This window comes from Trachurus japonicus, chromosome 3 (assembly GCF_045865225.1).
Source record: "Trachurus japonicus isolate A0001 chromosome 3, Traja_1.0".
Lineage (NCBI taxonomy): Eukaryota > Metazoa > Chordata > Actinopteri > Carangiformes > Carangidae > Trachurus > Trachurus japonicus.
This window is the reverse complement of record NC_140909.1, coordinates 32585903-32603745: the sequence shown is the minus strand read 5'-3', so window position 1 is coordinate 32603745 and position 17843 is coordinate 32585903. Positions and strand designations below refer to the sequence as shown.

General features: G+C 40.4%; 1 protein-coding gene and 1 pseudogene across 2 annotated transcripts; one reads left to right on the top strand and one right to left on the bottom strand.

Annotated features, from left to right (window-relative positions):
- The first annotated feature begins 215 nt into the window (after window positions 1-215).
- LOC146990235 (immunoglobulin superfamily containing leucine-rich repeat protein 2 pseudogene) lies at window positions 216-2767 on the top strand (annotated as a pseudogene). Its single transcript, XR_015035219.1, has one exon. The product of XR_015035219.1 is annotated as an immunoglobulin superfamily containing leucine-rich repeat protein 2 pseudogene (transcript).
- A 3671-nt stretch (window positions 2768-6438) lies between these two features.
- On the bottom strand, window positions 6439-15776 carry LOC146990234 (receptor for retinol uptake stra6-like). The gene is made up of 17 exons (XM_085770940.1): window positions 15468-15776; window positions 15052-15118; window positions 13395-13480; window positions 13169-13308; window positions 12453-12619; window positions 11941-12048; window positions 10487-10554; window positions 10018-10097; window positions 9842-9903; window positions 9299-9461; window positions 9086-9161; window positions 8474-8607; window positions 8236-8353; window positions 8030-8131; window positions 7446-7609; window positions 7087-7224; window positions 6439-6960 (listed from the first exon to the last, which is right to left on the bottom strand). Exons 1-17 carry the CDS (start codon window positions 15563-15565, stop codon window positions 6677-6679), a joined length of 2055 nt encoding a protein of 684 aa, XP_085627066.1. The 5' UTR covers window positions 15566-15776; the 3' UTR covers window positions 6439-6676.
- Between the last annotated feature and the right edge of the window lie 2067 nt (window positions 15777-17843).

Genomic DNA, 17843 nt, shown 5'->3' with positions numbered 1-17843 from the left:
TGTCTGTTAATTGAAAATATATATATATTTGGAAGAAGAATTTGGTAACCTTGACCAATGAGAAACCACCTTAGAAACTATTGTTGAAGACCAATGGATGGATGGATGGATGCCTATAACCTTTTAGTCTTCTACTATGATATTTTTGTATTAAATGTGATAGTATACATTTTAATGAACTCTGATAGATCAACTGTGACCTTGTTTTACAGGAGCAGAAAATGGCTGAAATCCTCTTCTTCACTTTGTGGATCACCACAGTCTTCACCACGGCACTCGGCTGCCCTGATCTCTGCACTTGCTCAGATAAATATGGCCGCCACTTTGCTGAATGCTCCTACAAAGAAATAACAGAAGTCCCAGATGGTTTTCCCTCTAATGTAACAACTGTGAGTCTCTCTGCAAACAAGATCACATTGATACCATTGGGGAGTTTTGACAATGTCACTCTGATAACATCACTGTGGATGGCCCACAATGAGATCGTCTCCATCGAGCAAGGGGCCCTCACACCTTTGGTCCATCTGCGTAACTTTGACATCAGCTATAATAAAATCATAGACTTTCCTTGGGAGGATCTGCAGAACCTCACAGCTCTTCATCTGTTGAAGATGAACAACAATGAGATGTCCCACCTGCCGAGGAACGCCCTGTCCAACCTCAAAGAGCTGAGGTCCCTGCGCCTCAACGAAAACAAATTTATAACCATCGCTGAGGGGACATTTGATGGTTTGGTGTCTTTATCTCATTTGCAAATTTATAAAAATCCTTTTGCGTGCACCTGCTCCCTCGACTGGCTCAGAGACTGGATTTCAACAAACGCCATGTCTGTCGCGGAGCAGAGTTCGATTGTTTGTGCAAGCCCGGAGAAATTTAAAGGGAAGGTGATCGCGAATTTGCCTGAGTCAAAGTGCACAAGTCCAAACGTCACAATACGGAGTGAACCAAATATTGATGACTCAACTATCAATGAGCGCAGCACATTGGTCCTGACTTGTGAATTCAAAGGAAACCCAAAACCACTGGTCATGTGGAATATTCGCAGCAAAAGCCGGAAGCAAGAGCTGGTGTTGTCGTTCATCGAGGATGACTCAGCAGAATCAAAGAACTCCTTACTGTCTGACCATCTCGTCAAAGTCTTTAATAATGGGACTCTCATCATTTCTCGGCTTAGGAAAGAGGACAGTGGCAACTACAGCTGCTCGGCCACAAATGAGTTTGGTAGAGCTGAAGATTCAGTGTCAGTGAAGGTGATGGTTTTACCCAAACCAACATCCCCAACCCGAATGACCACAACACCCTCTCACACTGAGACGCAATCATCTATACACCGAGCAACAGACAAAATATCTGTTTTTGATTCTGTGCGTTTGCCTGATGTAGAGAGAAAAGACCTCATCAATGTTGCACCAACTCTCTTGCTCACTGCAGAGAATAGTTCTAAGTCTTACGAGAATGAAACTAGGTATCTGTCCCGTGCTAGCAAGTGTGGTTTGACAGCTAACACAAGATACATTTCTAGTCATGTCTTTAACGGGAGCCTGGATGATATCAAGCAGTACACATTTGACTTTGGTGTCATTGCATTAGGGGTGTCGGAAACAGAGGCAACAGTGCGACTCAACCCTCTGCTCATACCAAGGGAGAAGAGTGCAAACCGGGCCGCCACATCTGAAAGTGTCAACACCGACAGCGAAGAGGACGTCTCTGAAAAGCTCCACTCCAGCGGCTTGTATCTATGCGTCACTGCTGATCGCAAACACTCAGCCGTGCTGTGGTCAAGAATCAAGGAAGGTGTTAACACGTATCTCTTCAGCGGTTTGCGCCCCGGCACAAACTACTCCCTGTGTCTGACCTACAGGGGGGAGGACTGCGAAGTCCAGGTGCTGTTCACCACCAGGAGGAGGGTGCCAAACCTGCTCATCATCATCTCGGTCAGCATCTGCCTCCTGACTGTGTCCACTGTGCCTCTCCTTGGCGCCACGTGCTTCCACCTGGTGTACAAATATCGCAGCAAGACGTACAAGCTGATCCTGAAGGCCAAAGACCAGTACCACATGGAGAGGAATCTCACCGCCAACTTTAACATCCACGCACCTCACACTGACTCTCAGAGGAAAATCAATGTCAGCCAGCTGGACGAGGAAGACGGGGAGACGGAGAGCGTGGACGGAGATGGCGAGAAAGAGGCGGATACAGAAGAAAGTGTGGTGACTGAATCATTTTCTTTGTCTCAGTGCCGGGGGAATTTAGACGACTGTGAGGTAGGATCAGAGTACAGTGATAGGTTGCCTTTGGGAGCTGAGGCAGTGAATATTATAAGCAACTACAAATATCCAAATCAGTAAATGTTGAATGTTTGTGACATAGCATAATTTGTATTAAGTTTCAAGGTAAAACAGGTGTGTTTTGTTTTCAGTCTGTGCCAAAGGTTTAGCCTTAAAGAAAGCTGATTAGAAACACTGCTTTATTCTACAAGACTCAGAATACATTTATTGGCTTCAAACCACACCCAAAGCTGAAACAATCAGTGGCTGCATGCAGCTGCCAGGCTCTATCAACTGTCAGGAGAGGTTTTCCAGACAAACGCCCTTTAGCATTAGACCTGGTGTCAGCTATATGTAAACCTTGTTATCCAGAATCTGCTGCAGCTAGAAACATCTGGGCTTGTTTCATCCTTCTAAGGCAAATGTCTGTCCATTCATTAATGCATATTAAAGCAGTTTCCATAAATAAACACCAGAAAGAAAACCACAATTCGCCTATCAAAGTAAAAAAAAAAAAATAAATCAGCAAGGTCTGAGTGTGCAGCTTTGGTTTCCATTAAAATGCCACTTGTAACTGTGTTTCAAGCAGGTGTGGTGGCCCCTGCTGTGTGCCTGTGGGTTACTGGTATGAATGTGACATGGTGTGGGTGTGTTTAAGACCTGTGTTCCCCCCGAGGTTGCCATGGAACCTGAGTGACTGATTTGTTTGGAGGCCTGGTGTGGAGCACCTGGGCCCGGCGCTCTGCAGCTTACTTACTCTCTATTGTGCCAGCACCCTCATCCAAGCCACATCTCTTCTTTTTGTTGTTTTTGTTTCACTTCACAACACTCGAAATAGTACATTTAAACACAGCCATATCTACACTAAGGATACCACTGACTGCCACATCCCACCTGCTTAAATTGATACATTTATGTAGTTTGTTAAATAAATTATGATTATATCATTTGCAGGTCATGTCCCTCCCTGTCCTTTGTCATAATCTATGAGCCCGGTTGTGACACAGGTGGGAAAGTTAGATAATAACATAAATGTTATAACATAAATATGAAGCTCCGAGCAGCAGTCGGTTAGCTTAGCACAAAGACTGGGGACACAGCTATCCTACTGACCACTGTGATAATTAATTAAAGAGCACATAGAAACTCTGCACTTAACTGCACAATTCTTGATGGTTTTACTTTCTAATTTGCATCAAGGACTGCACCAAAACACACATGGTGATTGACAATCATTGGAAACCAAACATGTCCCCTTTATTTATGTAGCCAAGCGTAGTAGTTTATAAATACCAAATTGTTCAAAAATGCCTTATCTCTATATCTAAGTTTTTGCTATTGCTACGTAACTGACCTTAACAGAGAAAACTTGCCAACTGCGTCTTAGAAACAATTTAAACAAGTCAACAATCTGATTATGTTTTTTGGTTCGTTGGGGAAACTTTGGAGCAAATTTCATTAAAATCTGTTAAAAAATTAGGAGGTGTCCCATTAACTTGCAAAACCCAACAGACAAAAGTATATAACTAATATATAACTTTAGAGCTACAGACTTGTTGTGAAATGTCCATCACCCACCTGTAAATTGTATAGTGGTGACAGAACCACACATTGTCCATCCAGAAACTACAGTGAATCCTCAAAGCCTCTGTTGTCCACAGTTGTTCTCAGTCACTCCTGTCAGGATGAAGCTGAGTGAAATTGTGCTGGCAATTACATGCACACCTGCTACAGACACTTTCTATGAAATACAATTTCATTAATATCATATAGTGTTATAAAGTGTTCCCAATCCTAATAGGTGCAATAAAGATTATAAGAGAATTGACAATACAATATATGTTACATAGTCTGTGTGGGTGGATTACAGTTTGGGTGCAGCTTTAATTTTCCTTCTTTTTTAATTTAGCCTATTACATTTTTTAAATTGTATGCCCAAGTTAATGTTTCCCTCAGCGCACACGCCCACAATGAGGAATAGAAAACTCTGCAATCAAATGATCTCACTAACTTTAACATTTTGCTATTCCCTCAACATCTCTTTGTTCTTTACATAAGGCTAGTGAGTGAAAGCAAGACATGACTACACAATGATCTGACCTTATTTCTGCCATCCAGTGTCAGGATGAGAGGGAGCAGCAGTTAGCTATAGAGCCAGGTGTAACAATAAAAAGACAGCGTGAAAACAGTAAACAAAGCTTTTGTCACATATGAAGTGCAACGCAACCTGATTAGGAACAATGTAAACTAGATGTAAGCAGTCGTAAATGGACTAACTGTGACTAAAATGTACTAATGTTCTGCTTCAAAGTAACCACAGTAAATTTGTGCTGTCGTCTCACTGTGAAGTAGCTTCAAAATGCAGACACTTTCAATGTTTATAAAAACCTGTGTTGTTTCAAAGAAAAAACTCTTGTGTCCCACAGCTGTGAGCTCTCTGTCCAGTTACTGTGAACATTTCCTATGAACATAACTGTTGTCATTGTGAAGAAAACGTTGCTAAAATGTCGACAAGTTAGTTCAATATTATCCACTAAGCCTACTTTAGTGTAGTGGGATTAACCCTTAAACCCTAACTGTAACATCACTAACAAGTGTGTACGTGAAGTTACTACTCTGTTGTATCTGGGTCATGTGTCCATCCTGCAGTAATTGCTGTGTTAGAAAATCTGCATGCTGTTGTTGTGAGCCGCAGTATGCTGTGTCTTGTTTATATGTTTTAGATATTTAAAATATCAACTCTGGGTGAGCGTTTGCTGCTGTACTTTTCTGTTTTATACCTGTGTAATAAATGAAACTGTCTGTTTTTACCAAAGCATTTAAATCTCCTCACTGACTCCTAGTCCTGTGTGCCTCAATAAAGTTTAGACAAAACACTGGTTATTGTTCATTATTATTCAAAACACTTGGGGTATTGTTCAGGTATAGTAAAGCGCTATATAAATACAGACCATTTACAGACCATTTGTCTGTCAGTCAGTCAGTCCTCAGACCTCAACACATATCAAAGTTGTAAAAAAATCCTGCCCTGTAAAAAGCTATATTTCAAATACATGAGAATAAAAGGAGTATGAATAGTACTTTCTATTGGAGCCATTTATTTTTTCCTTAACTCGCATTAGAAAATTGTATTTGTAATACCATTAAAACAGCATGTAGGAAATAAAAAGCATCAGGTAACAGATCACTCTAATCTGCCATATTCTGATATGTGCTAGGACATCAGTATTTGTTACATTACAGTATTATGATGTGATTTGTTTTGCATTTGTATTACATTCTATTTGTATCATAGCAACTAAAGGTTACAAAGGAGAAACAATAAAGCTATCACTCCTGCCATCCATGACTTTACAAAAAATCCTTCTGAACATCAAAGCGACGCAAGCAGAGAACACACTGAGAACCTGCATGTGCTGACATTTCTGCATCAACCTGAGGCAACTAATGAGACTAATGTCCGACCTCTTATCGACCCCTCACTCCAGCTCTGATGCCAACATTGATCAGCTCTGTCAGTCTGTACAGTGTCAGTTTGAAATGACTAAAAGACCTCTAGACTACTGCCAAAACGTGACACAATTTAACTTGTTTTTTTCATCAGTAGCTGTGACCTGATTCATATTGCTGCTGGAGCTCATGAGATCAGGTCAGTTGCTTTATTTTGTTAAATGGCACAGTTTATGATCCTTTTTATTCTAGTTTTACAAGCTTTTATTCACATATGAAACCATTGAGGCTAAGAAGCATCTCAGTATATCATTAACAGGTGGGAACAAACTCTAAAGCCAGCACCAGTCTGCAGCTGCTTTATTGTACATTAATGACACATTCTACTACTTAAATCACATCGGGACCAAAAAAGAAAAAAAAAAATCTGTGCTTTTATCTTCTGCAACAACAAATGCTCTGCTGGCTTTGAGTGTGTCACCATGTGCCTGACTGGACCGACATTAAAGAGCCCAACTGATGATTTAGTTTATTCTAGTCCCACCAGCTGGGCTGTGGGAAAGCCTTACATGACTGTATAGACAGTTTACTCCACAATCACAGTCTTAGACCTAACGTTAACAAACTTTTTTACTTGTCTAAGCATAATTATATCTCAGCTGTAGTTTATGGCTGTACAGGTGTTACCAAATTTCCTGTCAGTGGCTATGAGGTTTGAATCACCGGTGTGTGCAGATGGATCAGCCAAACATAGTCAAATATAAAAATAATAAAATAACCTGATTGACTCCAAAAATATAAAGTCACCTGTAGCTGTACAGCAAAATGTGATTGGTTACAGAGCATGTTTTTGATTTCTGGTGCCAAACCTTTGAGCATGATGTGAATGGACAGAACTGCATTCATGATGTGACTTCATCTGGAGTAAAACACAGGCCGTACTGTCTAGATTAACAACCTCAGTCAGTTTTTTCTTGGCTTGCCGGGGTCTCGGTGGACGGGTCAGGCTCAGCGGCGGCCTTGCTGGCCTCCTTCTTGCTGCCTTTCTTGGAGCTGTGTTTAGGAGTGCCATTCAGGACGCTCTCTGAGGTGTGCAGTGCCTGGAAGTGCTTCCTGGAGCCCAGCAGGGACGGGTTGTTGACCAGCGTGTACAGCAACTGCCACCGAGCACGGATCCTCTTACTGCTAGTTGCCTTATTGGGCCTGTTCTCCTGGATCCCTGCAAGCATGGAGGAGGAGCAGGCTGTCAGGGCAGCGGGAGACACCACACTGAAGGGTGGAGGGTCTCTCTCCAGATTTCCTGGTTGTGCTTAGATGTTTGGATGCTAACTGAATGAATGATAACAAACAAGCTAGGTGCTACATGTACCTTCCTCTGCGTCTCGTATTTTCTGTCCACATCTGCCGCCCTCGATCATTATGTCCAGCAGCAGCCCACAGAAAGCCTTCATCACCGGGTGCGACTGGCTCACCTCCACCTTCAAAAACTGAGTGTAGTATCGGTAGGCTGGATGGGGTCAAAGGTCACAGAGTAAAAGTCAGACTCAGGCCATTTCCTGGTGAATGTGGTTTTGTCTTTTCTTTGACAACAAATCACCTGGAGAAACTATAACCAGATCTTTCTTTTCCCGCTGTAGCCTCACAGCTGATGCTTATCTGCCACGGAACTGTATTACGTGCTTTTAGTCATTTCATTGACCCATTAGAAGCCACACTGCTGTACTGTACCTGGGTCGTAGGACTCTGAGGTGCGGTGCAGCAGACTGACATCAATACGACCAAGATGGATGATGTTGAACAAAGCTGTGATCACCATTCTCCAGATGGCAACGACCATTCCCAACACAGTGTTGATGAGGAAGAGCAGGTAGGTCAGGAGGAAGAGGCTCTCTCTGCAAATCATCACAAAAAAACTGAAACTGGATCTCAGTATACTGTACAGTATAATACTGAATATGTCTTTTAAGTACCCAGACTTAATAAAACTGTACCCAGACTTAATAAAACTGCAGCATTAAATTGATGGAGCACTTCTCTAATAATTATATTCTGTACAGTTTATTTGTAATATTCAGCTTTCCTTTTATTTTAACATTTTAACCTTACACATAGCTCTGGAATTAATATTTCAGGAGAGAGTTATTTCTATAATATTCTACGAAACTGTCTGTTTTAGTCTGTAAATAGTACAAAACTTGCAACACTGAGAATCACATACTTAATATATAATGCTATAATTCACTGTGAAATTGCAACAATTAACTTAGAAAAACACCTTTAACAAGTAACAAGACCACAACATTTGATTGTACCTGTTTTTCAAGTCTCTTGTTCCAGCTTCCTTTTTGATGAAAGCAAACTTGGCAGTCACATGCTGAAGCGCTGTGACCAGTATCAGTGTGACCCAGGCAGGCCTGACACATCACAAACAACAGTGATGGGAATGAAAAAAGACAATTGTTACCTCTGTTTTGATCAGAAACTACAAAGAGAGCTGCATGAGATGTTGCTGACCCACCATGCTTTCCCTGCGATTTCAAAGACGATAATGTTACGGCCGTGAAAAATAGGGATGATGATCAAAAACACCAGGAACAAGAAGCAGATGAAAAACACGACAGTCTGGATCGCCATTGCTGCAGAAAAACAGAACAGAAACCTTTGCTAATTTCTGGAGCATAGTCTCGTGGAAATATGCTGCTAATTTAACTTTGATGTTTTCATAGTTGTTATAGAATGATGATCTGTAGCTTTACCGAAGCAGACGATTGCAGCCTGGTATCCTATTAAACCCATCCAACAGACGACACCAGGCTGAGATGGAGAGATGGTTTTCTGGCTGTTACAAATGTTGTAAATGTCTCCTTTATAGAGTCCTCTAAGGTTTGACCTGAAACAAGGGAAATATCAATGTTAAGATCAGACAATCTAAGATAAGCCTAAAAAAGCCAACAGGTCACCTGTTTTGCAACAATATCTTCCATTTAATAAGCTAAAAGATGAATTTCCTCTTTATCTAGCTAATAGCAGAGAAAAGTTAGAGGCTGGTTATTCTATTTGGATTAATTCAACTATTTGACTTAATTTCCCCTTTGATTTTTGTTGTTGTTGTTGTTGTTTTTCTCTCTTCCACAAATTCAGTTGTGGTGAAATGCTCTGTGCTTGTTAAAGCTCTGACTGGAAACCTCTTCATAGAAAGAGCCAGTGAGGCTCATAAAAAAAGGTAAAGAAATACAATATTGAGCTTCCAAGATAAAAACAGGATTAAGAACTAAATATTTATTGTCACTAACATTCAAATTATCACATTAGGATAATCCATTGTTAACACTGACTCTCTCTCTCTGGAGCTTTAAACACATAGCTACCTGTGAAGAACCATGGACCTCAGGAGCATAACGAGACTGACCAGACAAGAGAGGGTCATTGCACACAGGTAGCACACTGACACGGTGAAAAAGAGAAAGAAAACACATAATAAGTCAGTGTTCCTCATACACGGTTAATATGTCAAATACAAATAGGTAAATAAAAATAAATAAATAAAAATAAAGCAATTTTTTGAAAGGGCAGCCTCTTACCTTCCAGCAACCAAGTGTAGAAGGTCACGATCTTGACGACCTCCATCCTGTCGTCTGACAGGACGATCCCAAAGCCCAGCAACAGGAAGGCAATGTTTTCATCAATACCAGCACGAACAATGTGGAGAGTGGGGACTACGGTCACAACCAACAACAAGGCCGTCTGAAACAAAGTGACGTCACATACTGTACAAGGTGTTTGGGCTCCACAAAGATGATCAACTTCACTTTATAAAAACTAAGCATTATTTCGGAGAGTTAAAGCATTATTAAATTCATCATGTATAGAGCTTTCTTCCAACACTGATACCAATTAGTATCATTTAACACATAAAGATGAGCTTGTTAATTCAGAGATAAACCTTTGTAATTACATATATTTGTATCAAAGTAGGGAGAGTGCTTTATAAATAGTGTATTAAGCACATAACTAATACTGCATAGTGTGTAGTTACTTCAAAGTGTCACCAGACAAACAGTAGCAAATATATTCAGTCAGATTTTAGAGGTAACACATGGTGATGAAGTTGATGGAGATCTTACATGATATATGGCCACTAAAGCAACAAACACAGACACAGCCAGTTTGAGCGGGAAACGAAAAACTGAAAGACAAGAAGAGAGGCAGATTTTCACAAAACTCACTGTTATCACACACTTAAGTCCATGTGTCATTTAAGTAGAATCATGTAAAGCTGTATTGGTGGGAGGACACTCACCTTTTTCTGGCAAATAAATATAACCCTTCAGCACCTCCTGTATTCTCTCTGCCACTGTCGGCTTGTCTGTCGTTGTGGAGCTACAATCATGAACAGATCACGTTAGCCAAATACAGTATCAGAGTTATTTCTGTAAGCTCAAATAATGACAGTTGTCTGGTGGAATTTCCAACAATAATATCCCAGCTCTAAAGATGTATGTAAAAGTCCAAACCAAAGTCTGTAAATAAGAGCAGAAAGTACTGGCAGGCCTATCTCATAGAGCTTTTACATACCAGACCTGAGCCTCTGACTTTAGAAAAGAATGATGAGTGCATTTCATTCAGGTGAGCTGGTTCCCAGTGCTGGTGTTGTGTTTGTGGCTTCAAGGGACAGCTTGTTCCACTTGTACTTCTTCTGTGATGGGTTTATGACCTCCGTCATACTGTACCATGTGTAATGAGCTGATTAATGGCACAGAATCACTCACCTGACAGTGGAGGACTTTTTCTTGAGAAGACACTTCACATAGTTGTTGTAGTACCTGCTGTCAAGGTCCTGTGAGCAGAAGACATTAGACGTCAATCAAGAGATCATATATGACTAGTCACTGTAACTAATAAGATCATGATCTAATTGCTGATCTTCACTGGAAAACCTGATTCTGGAGCATCACTCACAGTACAAAGGGAGGTGGGTGAATTTATTTATTTCAAAACTGTCCAGCTGTGAAAACTGAGCCCACCTGCAGCAAATTGTGATTTGTTGCTAGGTGACGTCTTGAGTTTATATGACAGGAGCAGAGGGGAAAAGTGAAATGATGTAACATTAAGAGAGACAGTGCCCATAAAAACCACCTCTATGGTTGTCTGGACTGATGTTGATGGGTTTTTTTTCGGACCAGGCATCCACAGTGGCCAGTGACCAGGGCCATTGTATAGGGGAGGAAGGTGATGATAATTCTAGGGGCCCAGCAACCAGTAGGGCCCACAAAAAAACCCCAGTGGGGCGGTGTTTAGCTCAGTTGGTAGAGCACCCGCCCTATGTGTTGAGGCTATAGTCCTCGCTGCAGACGGCCCCGGTTCGAGTCCCGCATCGGACGGCCCTATCCTGCATGTCATTCCCCCCATCTCTGCCTCCCATTTCCTGTCACACTCTCAACTGTCCTATCGAATAAAGGCATGAAAAGCCAAAAATATATAAAAAAAAAAAAACCCCAGTAGTCTAATCTTTGTATGACTTAATTATTCTGCATAAGACCCTGACTAATACTCACAGTAATGCTACATTAGCATCAAAACAAAGTAGGCTAAATAAAAAATGATAATAAGTACGTAGTCTAAGAAAAAAAGTGGAAAAGTCAGGGGGCAGAGGCCCACTTTAGTATTCTTTCAGGGGGCCCAGAATTCCTAGCAACAGCCCTGCCTGTGACACTAAAATCATCCACCTCCAGTGGAAAAAAATACACCCTTGCTAAAGGGGGCTTCCAGCCTGTTATATTCTGACTTATTTGAGGTTTTAATACACTTTAATCAATATTTAGTTAAACACACAACAGGGAGGCTGTCATTGTCAGAGTGAAAATACAAGTTTAAAAGATGAATGGCTGTTTGTTTGTTTGTTAACTCTAACCCACCACAGGGAGCTCTGAGTCTAAATCACTGAAACAGCAGACTGTGACTAAATCTGCTGTTGTAACAAACTCATTTGTTTGAAAGGGGGGAATATCACCTCCCTTGTCATAATCTGCACAAGGACGCTGAGTTAAACCCACTCTGTCCTGAAAAAGCTGCTTACAGTAATCACGGTTATGTTTTACATAGTTGGAATTCATGTTTCCTGCTTCACAGACAGTTTAGATGTTGTATTTACACGTATAAATCATAAGGAATTAAAATGCTTGATTACATTTTTTGTCCTAACTGAATATTGCCTTTTTCTCACCTCATCCGTCTCTGGTCCTTTGACGAACAGCAAAATGAACTTGACACAGAGGTAGGCGAGGCAGGCCAGCTGAGGAAGACTTGCAAACAGAGCGTAGAACTTATAGATCTGTGAAAAAGGAGGAAAGAGTTGAAGGGTCTGTTCATGTTTTATTTACCCAGATTTAACCACAGTGATTGCACAGCCAGTCTAAGCTAATGCTAACTTATTTGGTTTTCTCCATTTACTGCATCTGAAAAATGAACATGAATGCTCCAACAATTTAATAATTGAGTATGTAATATAAACATATAAAACAGTACCTTGATCATCATGGAGAAAAGTAACACAGAGCTAGAAACTTGTCTTGCTAACCTCATTTACACTGTGCACACACACACTTATCTGACAATAACAACACATTCCCCTTTTAGCATCTTTCAGCCCAGTGTTGTTTTGGTTCCTCACTGTCACTGCATACTTTAATACTTCAGTAAAACATTTTGTGTGTTGATACGTTACAAGTGTCTTGCCTCTGGAGTCTTTGGACAGTCAAACTTTTGCCACACCAGGATCCCAAAATGACTGAAGGAGAGGAGTGCACCAAATACGTAGCCTGATTTGCGCTGCAGAGTGCCACAGGCCAACAGAGGATAATACAGGACTGGATAGTAGAAGATGGCAATTATCTTCATGTACTCTGACAAATGAGAGGTAACAGAGACAAGTATATTATTCTGTTGACCATACATATGAAAATGTTGCTTCAAAATAGTTTCAGTCTCAGCAGCATGATAGAGGCTGATCTTGATCATATTTATCATTTGTAGGAACTCAAGGTCCCTTAAACATTAACATCTCTATTATGTAACTCTATGTAGAAGCTTAGAGCGTAGCTCTTTTAAAAATCCTACACTCAAATGTAAATTGTAAATATTTGGATTAGTATTGAATACTTTCTAATCAATACTATGCAGTTGTCTCAAAAGTATTTAACGTTTCACTTTGAGTAAAATATGGCTTTCTTTCATCCACTTACTACTGTACGTATGTATAAAAAGCTTTATGGCATATTAAAGAAACAGTTACTCTGTCTGAGTTTATATTCTTCTTAGACGGCACAAGATTTAGAAGTTTAACTGTAAATTTGATACAATTACAATTTTTTTTAAAATATGTTTTTATTTGAGATACAATTAATTTTGACCAAAACGATATTTATGACTATAACAAACATAAATATGTGCACCTTTAATCTCTGCTGGTGTGTCTTTGGAGAAAGGCAGTGGGTCTGGGGCGATGACCAGCATCGCCAGCTTGCTGAACACCAGTCCAAACACTGCCATGACCAAGCCTTTCTCCTGAGTCTGGTCCAGGAAGTTGGTCGGGCTGGGAAATAAAACAGGAGCATTTGGTTCATATGAGACAATCCTGCAGTCTGATGTTGTGTTTATGTGTCGGTGTACTCAGCCCACCTGAAGATACTGGAGGATCCTCGTGCAAAGCCTTGGCAGATTTTGTTTTTCCTGGAGAGAGCTGCCAGGACCAACATGACCACCAGCTGCAGGGAAATGTGAACTTCATCAGGACTTTGTATAAAACAGGCTGTACTGGAGAGCATCAGCTAAAATATGTCACTGTTTTCTCAACATCATGAAAAGGACAGATGTGGACAGGCAGGTGGTTGAAAGCTCTTGATCAAAACCTGTGGAACCTGATTTAAAGGGTTTTATCCTTTTATTGTTGTGTTTTTATCTGTGAACTGTTACCTTTACCACCTTTGAATCACTATGTAACCCTGTTGAAAGTGTGAGGCTATGGGCTGGATTGAAACTTAACTTTCATTTCTTTGTTTACATGTCTATTTTCTTCAGTGATTAAGTTCCATGAGGAATCTCTGGGAACTTTAACTACAGTGCATGCTGGGAAGTCCACTTATCTTTGTTCAGAGTCTTTACAAACTTAATCTAATGATTTTTAGACTAAACCATCTGCAGTTCCCTCGTTCAACTCATCATTTCAAGTCAGAATGATTCATGTTCAGTTTCTAAGTTTCTCAGTGGTCTGAAAATAACAACCACACATTTTAAGCTAAACTAACATCAATCAAACTAACATATTTATTCTAATGATAAAACACTGTTAGATTCGACTAAATGTCTATATGATGATTTTCTCTTGGGTGCCTCATATAAAGAACCTTATTTTGCTGAGAGCAGTGCCTTGTTATTTCTGCTCAGCTGCAGTGACCCAGCTGTCACAGTTTATTATCTACTGAACAAGGAAATTGGCCCATGTTCCCTCTGTGTACAGTATGAAGGGTCTCTCTCTGGACCGAGTTAAAGCGGCCCTCACTTGTAATTGGGTGAAGGTGAAATGAGGGTAAACATCGTTAAATTTGACATCAGTCTGAAACAGACACAGCTGACGCTTCAGAAAAAAAGTCCCACAAATTTTGATGGAAGATGGAAAAAAAAAAAAACTTTTCCATGTATCCTGTATTTATGAGGAGGATGAAGTGGTGTAAATGTCTTCTACAGATTTATATGAATTAATGTTTATAATCTGGGACTGCGGAGCTGGTTTTGTTCAAAGATTCAAACTTTTAGTTGTTTCTAATACTAAGTGTTGGTTGTTACCAATTGTTATCCATAAAACTGCACCACACAAAGTGGTTAGATACTAAATATTTACCCTCTCTAAATGGGAGGAGTAAAATGCTGTCTGTTCTGTTGAGTTCTGTACAGCTAGAGTGCTATAAAGTATGGTGGCCCTGAGAGCTCAATTTAAAAAACACATAAAAAAAAAAGATTCATAACACGAGCAAATAAACAAACATAATAAATAAGGATTTGTGCAATGTGACAAAGGTACAGTGAAGAATTTGTTCAGTTTAGGCATATAAACCAACCACTCCTCCACCCTCAATGTGACTGTGGCCTTCAGATTGTCACCATGGTTACAACAATTACAGTTATGTAAAGGCACTTACTACTTGGTTAGGTTCAGGAAATAATTTGGGTTAAAATAAGCCTACTTCCTTGACAACCTATGTCATATTTTACTGTAGGAAAAAACACGTGTCTCTACATTTGAGCCATACAGTCACTTTTTGGACTTGAGTATACTCACAGATATTGACAGCATGCATATGTGAAACAGGTTGTCATCTGCCGTGGGGTCACATGGTAAAATCACTCTGTGGCGACAAAAGGAAATTGTGAAATAAGATCAGAACAAAAACACCTGCAAATGTGTGAGAGACAACAGAGAGAAATGTTTGAATGTTGTGATCCAAAATGGCCCCTGTTAATATCCATATAGCATAATTTTACAACGTATGTATTAGACAGTTCAATGCTTCAGAATTTCAGGATGAGACAGTTAAATCAGAATTCATACTTAATTTGTGAGCAGCGTCTGCTTTCATTAGAAATTAATCACAATAAGAAGTCAAATCATATCTATCCTGCATTCTTAATAACTACAGTATTGGAGATTTACCATGACATTGTCAAACTTCACCCTGACAGGATTTTCATACTCACTCTTTAGGTGGTTTGGTTGGCTCTGCGTTGCTGGAGTACCAGTCGTAGTCATAGTAGGAATATTCAAAAGGCTCAAATTCAACTTTGCTGTTATTCATGGCGGCTGCTTGGTTGAGTCAAACAGATGAAGCAGGACACAGGTAAAGATCCAGAGAGGTTGGGACCCTCCTCTTCCTCCCAGTCAGACAGGTAACCTCAGCTCCGTGATCTGCCGGTGCTGTAACGTGGCAGGACAGTTTGGCCCAAACACCCCCCGACACATTCCAGTCCAACCAAGAGCCAAACACAGCAGATTAACAGCTGCTCAGAGGGGAGGGAGAGAGGGAGAGTGAGAGAGAGTTTCAACATCACAATGAGTGAGGGAAGAAGTGAAGGAAGAAACTGACCCAAAGTGACCTCTGCTGCTCCTTAAAGTGACAAGTTCAAAAATGTTTTTATTCAAGATATGAGTCAAACTGTATCAGTAAAGATGAATATAAAACATTATGCAGCTTTCAATAGATTCTCATCCATGGTGCAGGAAGGAGCCCAGAGGAGTCATATCTGCAGAGACCAGAGCAGCAGAAGGTCAGGCCCTCACACAGCATCATGGATTCAGTCGGGGATCACAAGAAGAGACGAGAGACACTTTTACAACTAATAACGTCTCAAACATTTACATGTCTGTGTAAGGTATGGTTGTACTAGGTAATGAATGTCAGTGAAGACGTTAAATATGTTGTGTTTTCTATTGAAATGTAAGGTTTTTTCAGAAGATGAAATGAGTTAACTAACAGTGAACTGTTGAGTTGGTGGTTCAGTCCAAAAGCAACACACTGAAACCCAAATTTTGCCAAAAGTATGGTGCAAAATGTCATTGACTTTGCACAAAAGCATTTGCCAAATGAATGAAATTAAATTAAATGAATCATACTGCATAAAATCCCTTCTTCACTGTTCCGTTGTGATTGTGTTGTGAGGATTTTATTTTGCTGTACCTGACATTTCTAAGTGCTTCAGTAAAAGCTTCACCAAAGCGCCCAGTGTTTTTGTTCATTTCGAACTTCAAAGTGTTTTTTACCCTCCCTTGTAGGGAAACAGGTTTGCAGCCAGACTGTTTGAAAACACACACATACTGGCGTAGCACCATCACTAATGGACATCAACAGACAGACAGTGTGGCCTGATGGCCAGAATAACAGTTGGACAAGTGCAAAGGTCAAATACACAATCTGTGCAATGAGAGATCTCTATTTCTACTGTGTATTTATTTGGATTTTTCTTTTAAAATGATTTGAAGACTCAGCTCAGGTGACTGGTGACTGATTTAAATGTGGTCAATGATCTGTGCAGTTTTTTCCAAGCCATATTAAAACTTTCTTAAATCATCAGGCCACAAATACCAGAAATACAAAACTAGCAGGATGTGTAACATGCTTGTCCATTTGGTGAAGTGGTCTGACATTCTAACATGTGTTGAAATAAAAGCTCTCTGTGATCGCTGGTTAAGTAATGTCATTTCTTTCTTCCTTTTTTTGCACTGAAACGTGGCGTTAACCTGTTTGCCTCCCTCCGCCTGTTACTCAACGGACTAATCTCATAATAAGATGAAAATCTCTCATTTAAACACAGGCGACCTTTGTGTGAACAGAGATTAAGAAAAGGGCAAAATCAGAATGTTGTTCGTCTGACACGTGAGGTAAAGCTTCAGCTCTGGATCACTCAGGATTCATGTTTTATTTCTATAACTTGATAAGACAGAAAACAACTGATGATCTGCTGCATAGTACTGTAACTAATCTGACCCAAAAACCACACAACTTTAGCACAAAGGTACATAGTTAGCTCTTTTAGGCTCATCTTGTGGATCAAAGCAAGTGTTGGTTTGAGCCACAGGACTCGTTACTCGCAGCTAAAAGTGACACAGTTTGCTGTGAAATCAGATGAATCTGCTTTGGCAGTTCAAAGTTTTTAATCTGGATCTGTGAGCTCGCTCATATGACGGAGAGCATGGAGGGGCCAGCTGATCTGACCCCATGGATTTTCTACAGGGGCCATGCACGGGACACTCAACGCGCAACTGCTGCTATTTCAAAATAAAAGGCCACCACTGATGTGCCGAGTTTCTGTTAAACCCCAGAATTACAGCTCAGCCGAAGTCAGTGGAAGAAGCGTTTGATGTGTGTGAGACGGTTTTCATGTGTTTGAATCAGAAAGTAAAGTAATACTGAGTGACGTCTCTTATCACACTGACATTTGGTTTGGTTGAGGTGCACCGACTCTGACTTCAACCACAAATGTCTTGCTTTCACTTTTAATTTCAAAGTCATTTTATTCTGAAAGAGCTTCAACACATCCCATGTTCAGGTTTCAGTGTAGAGATGCTGGATGTGCTGC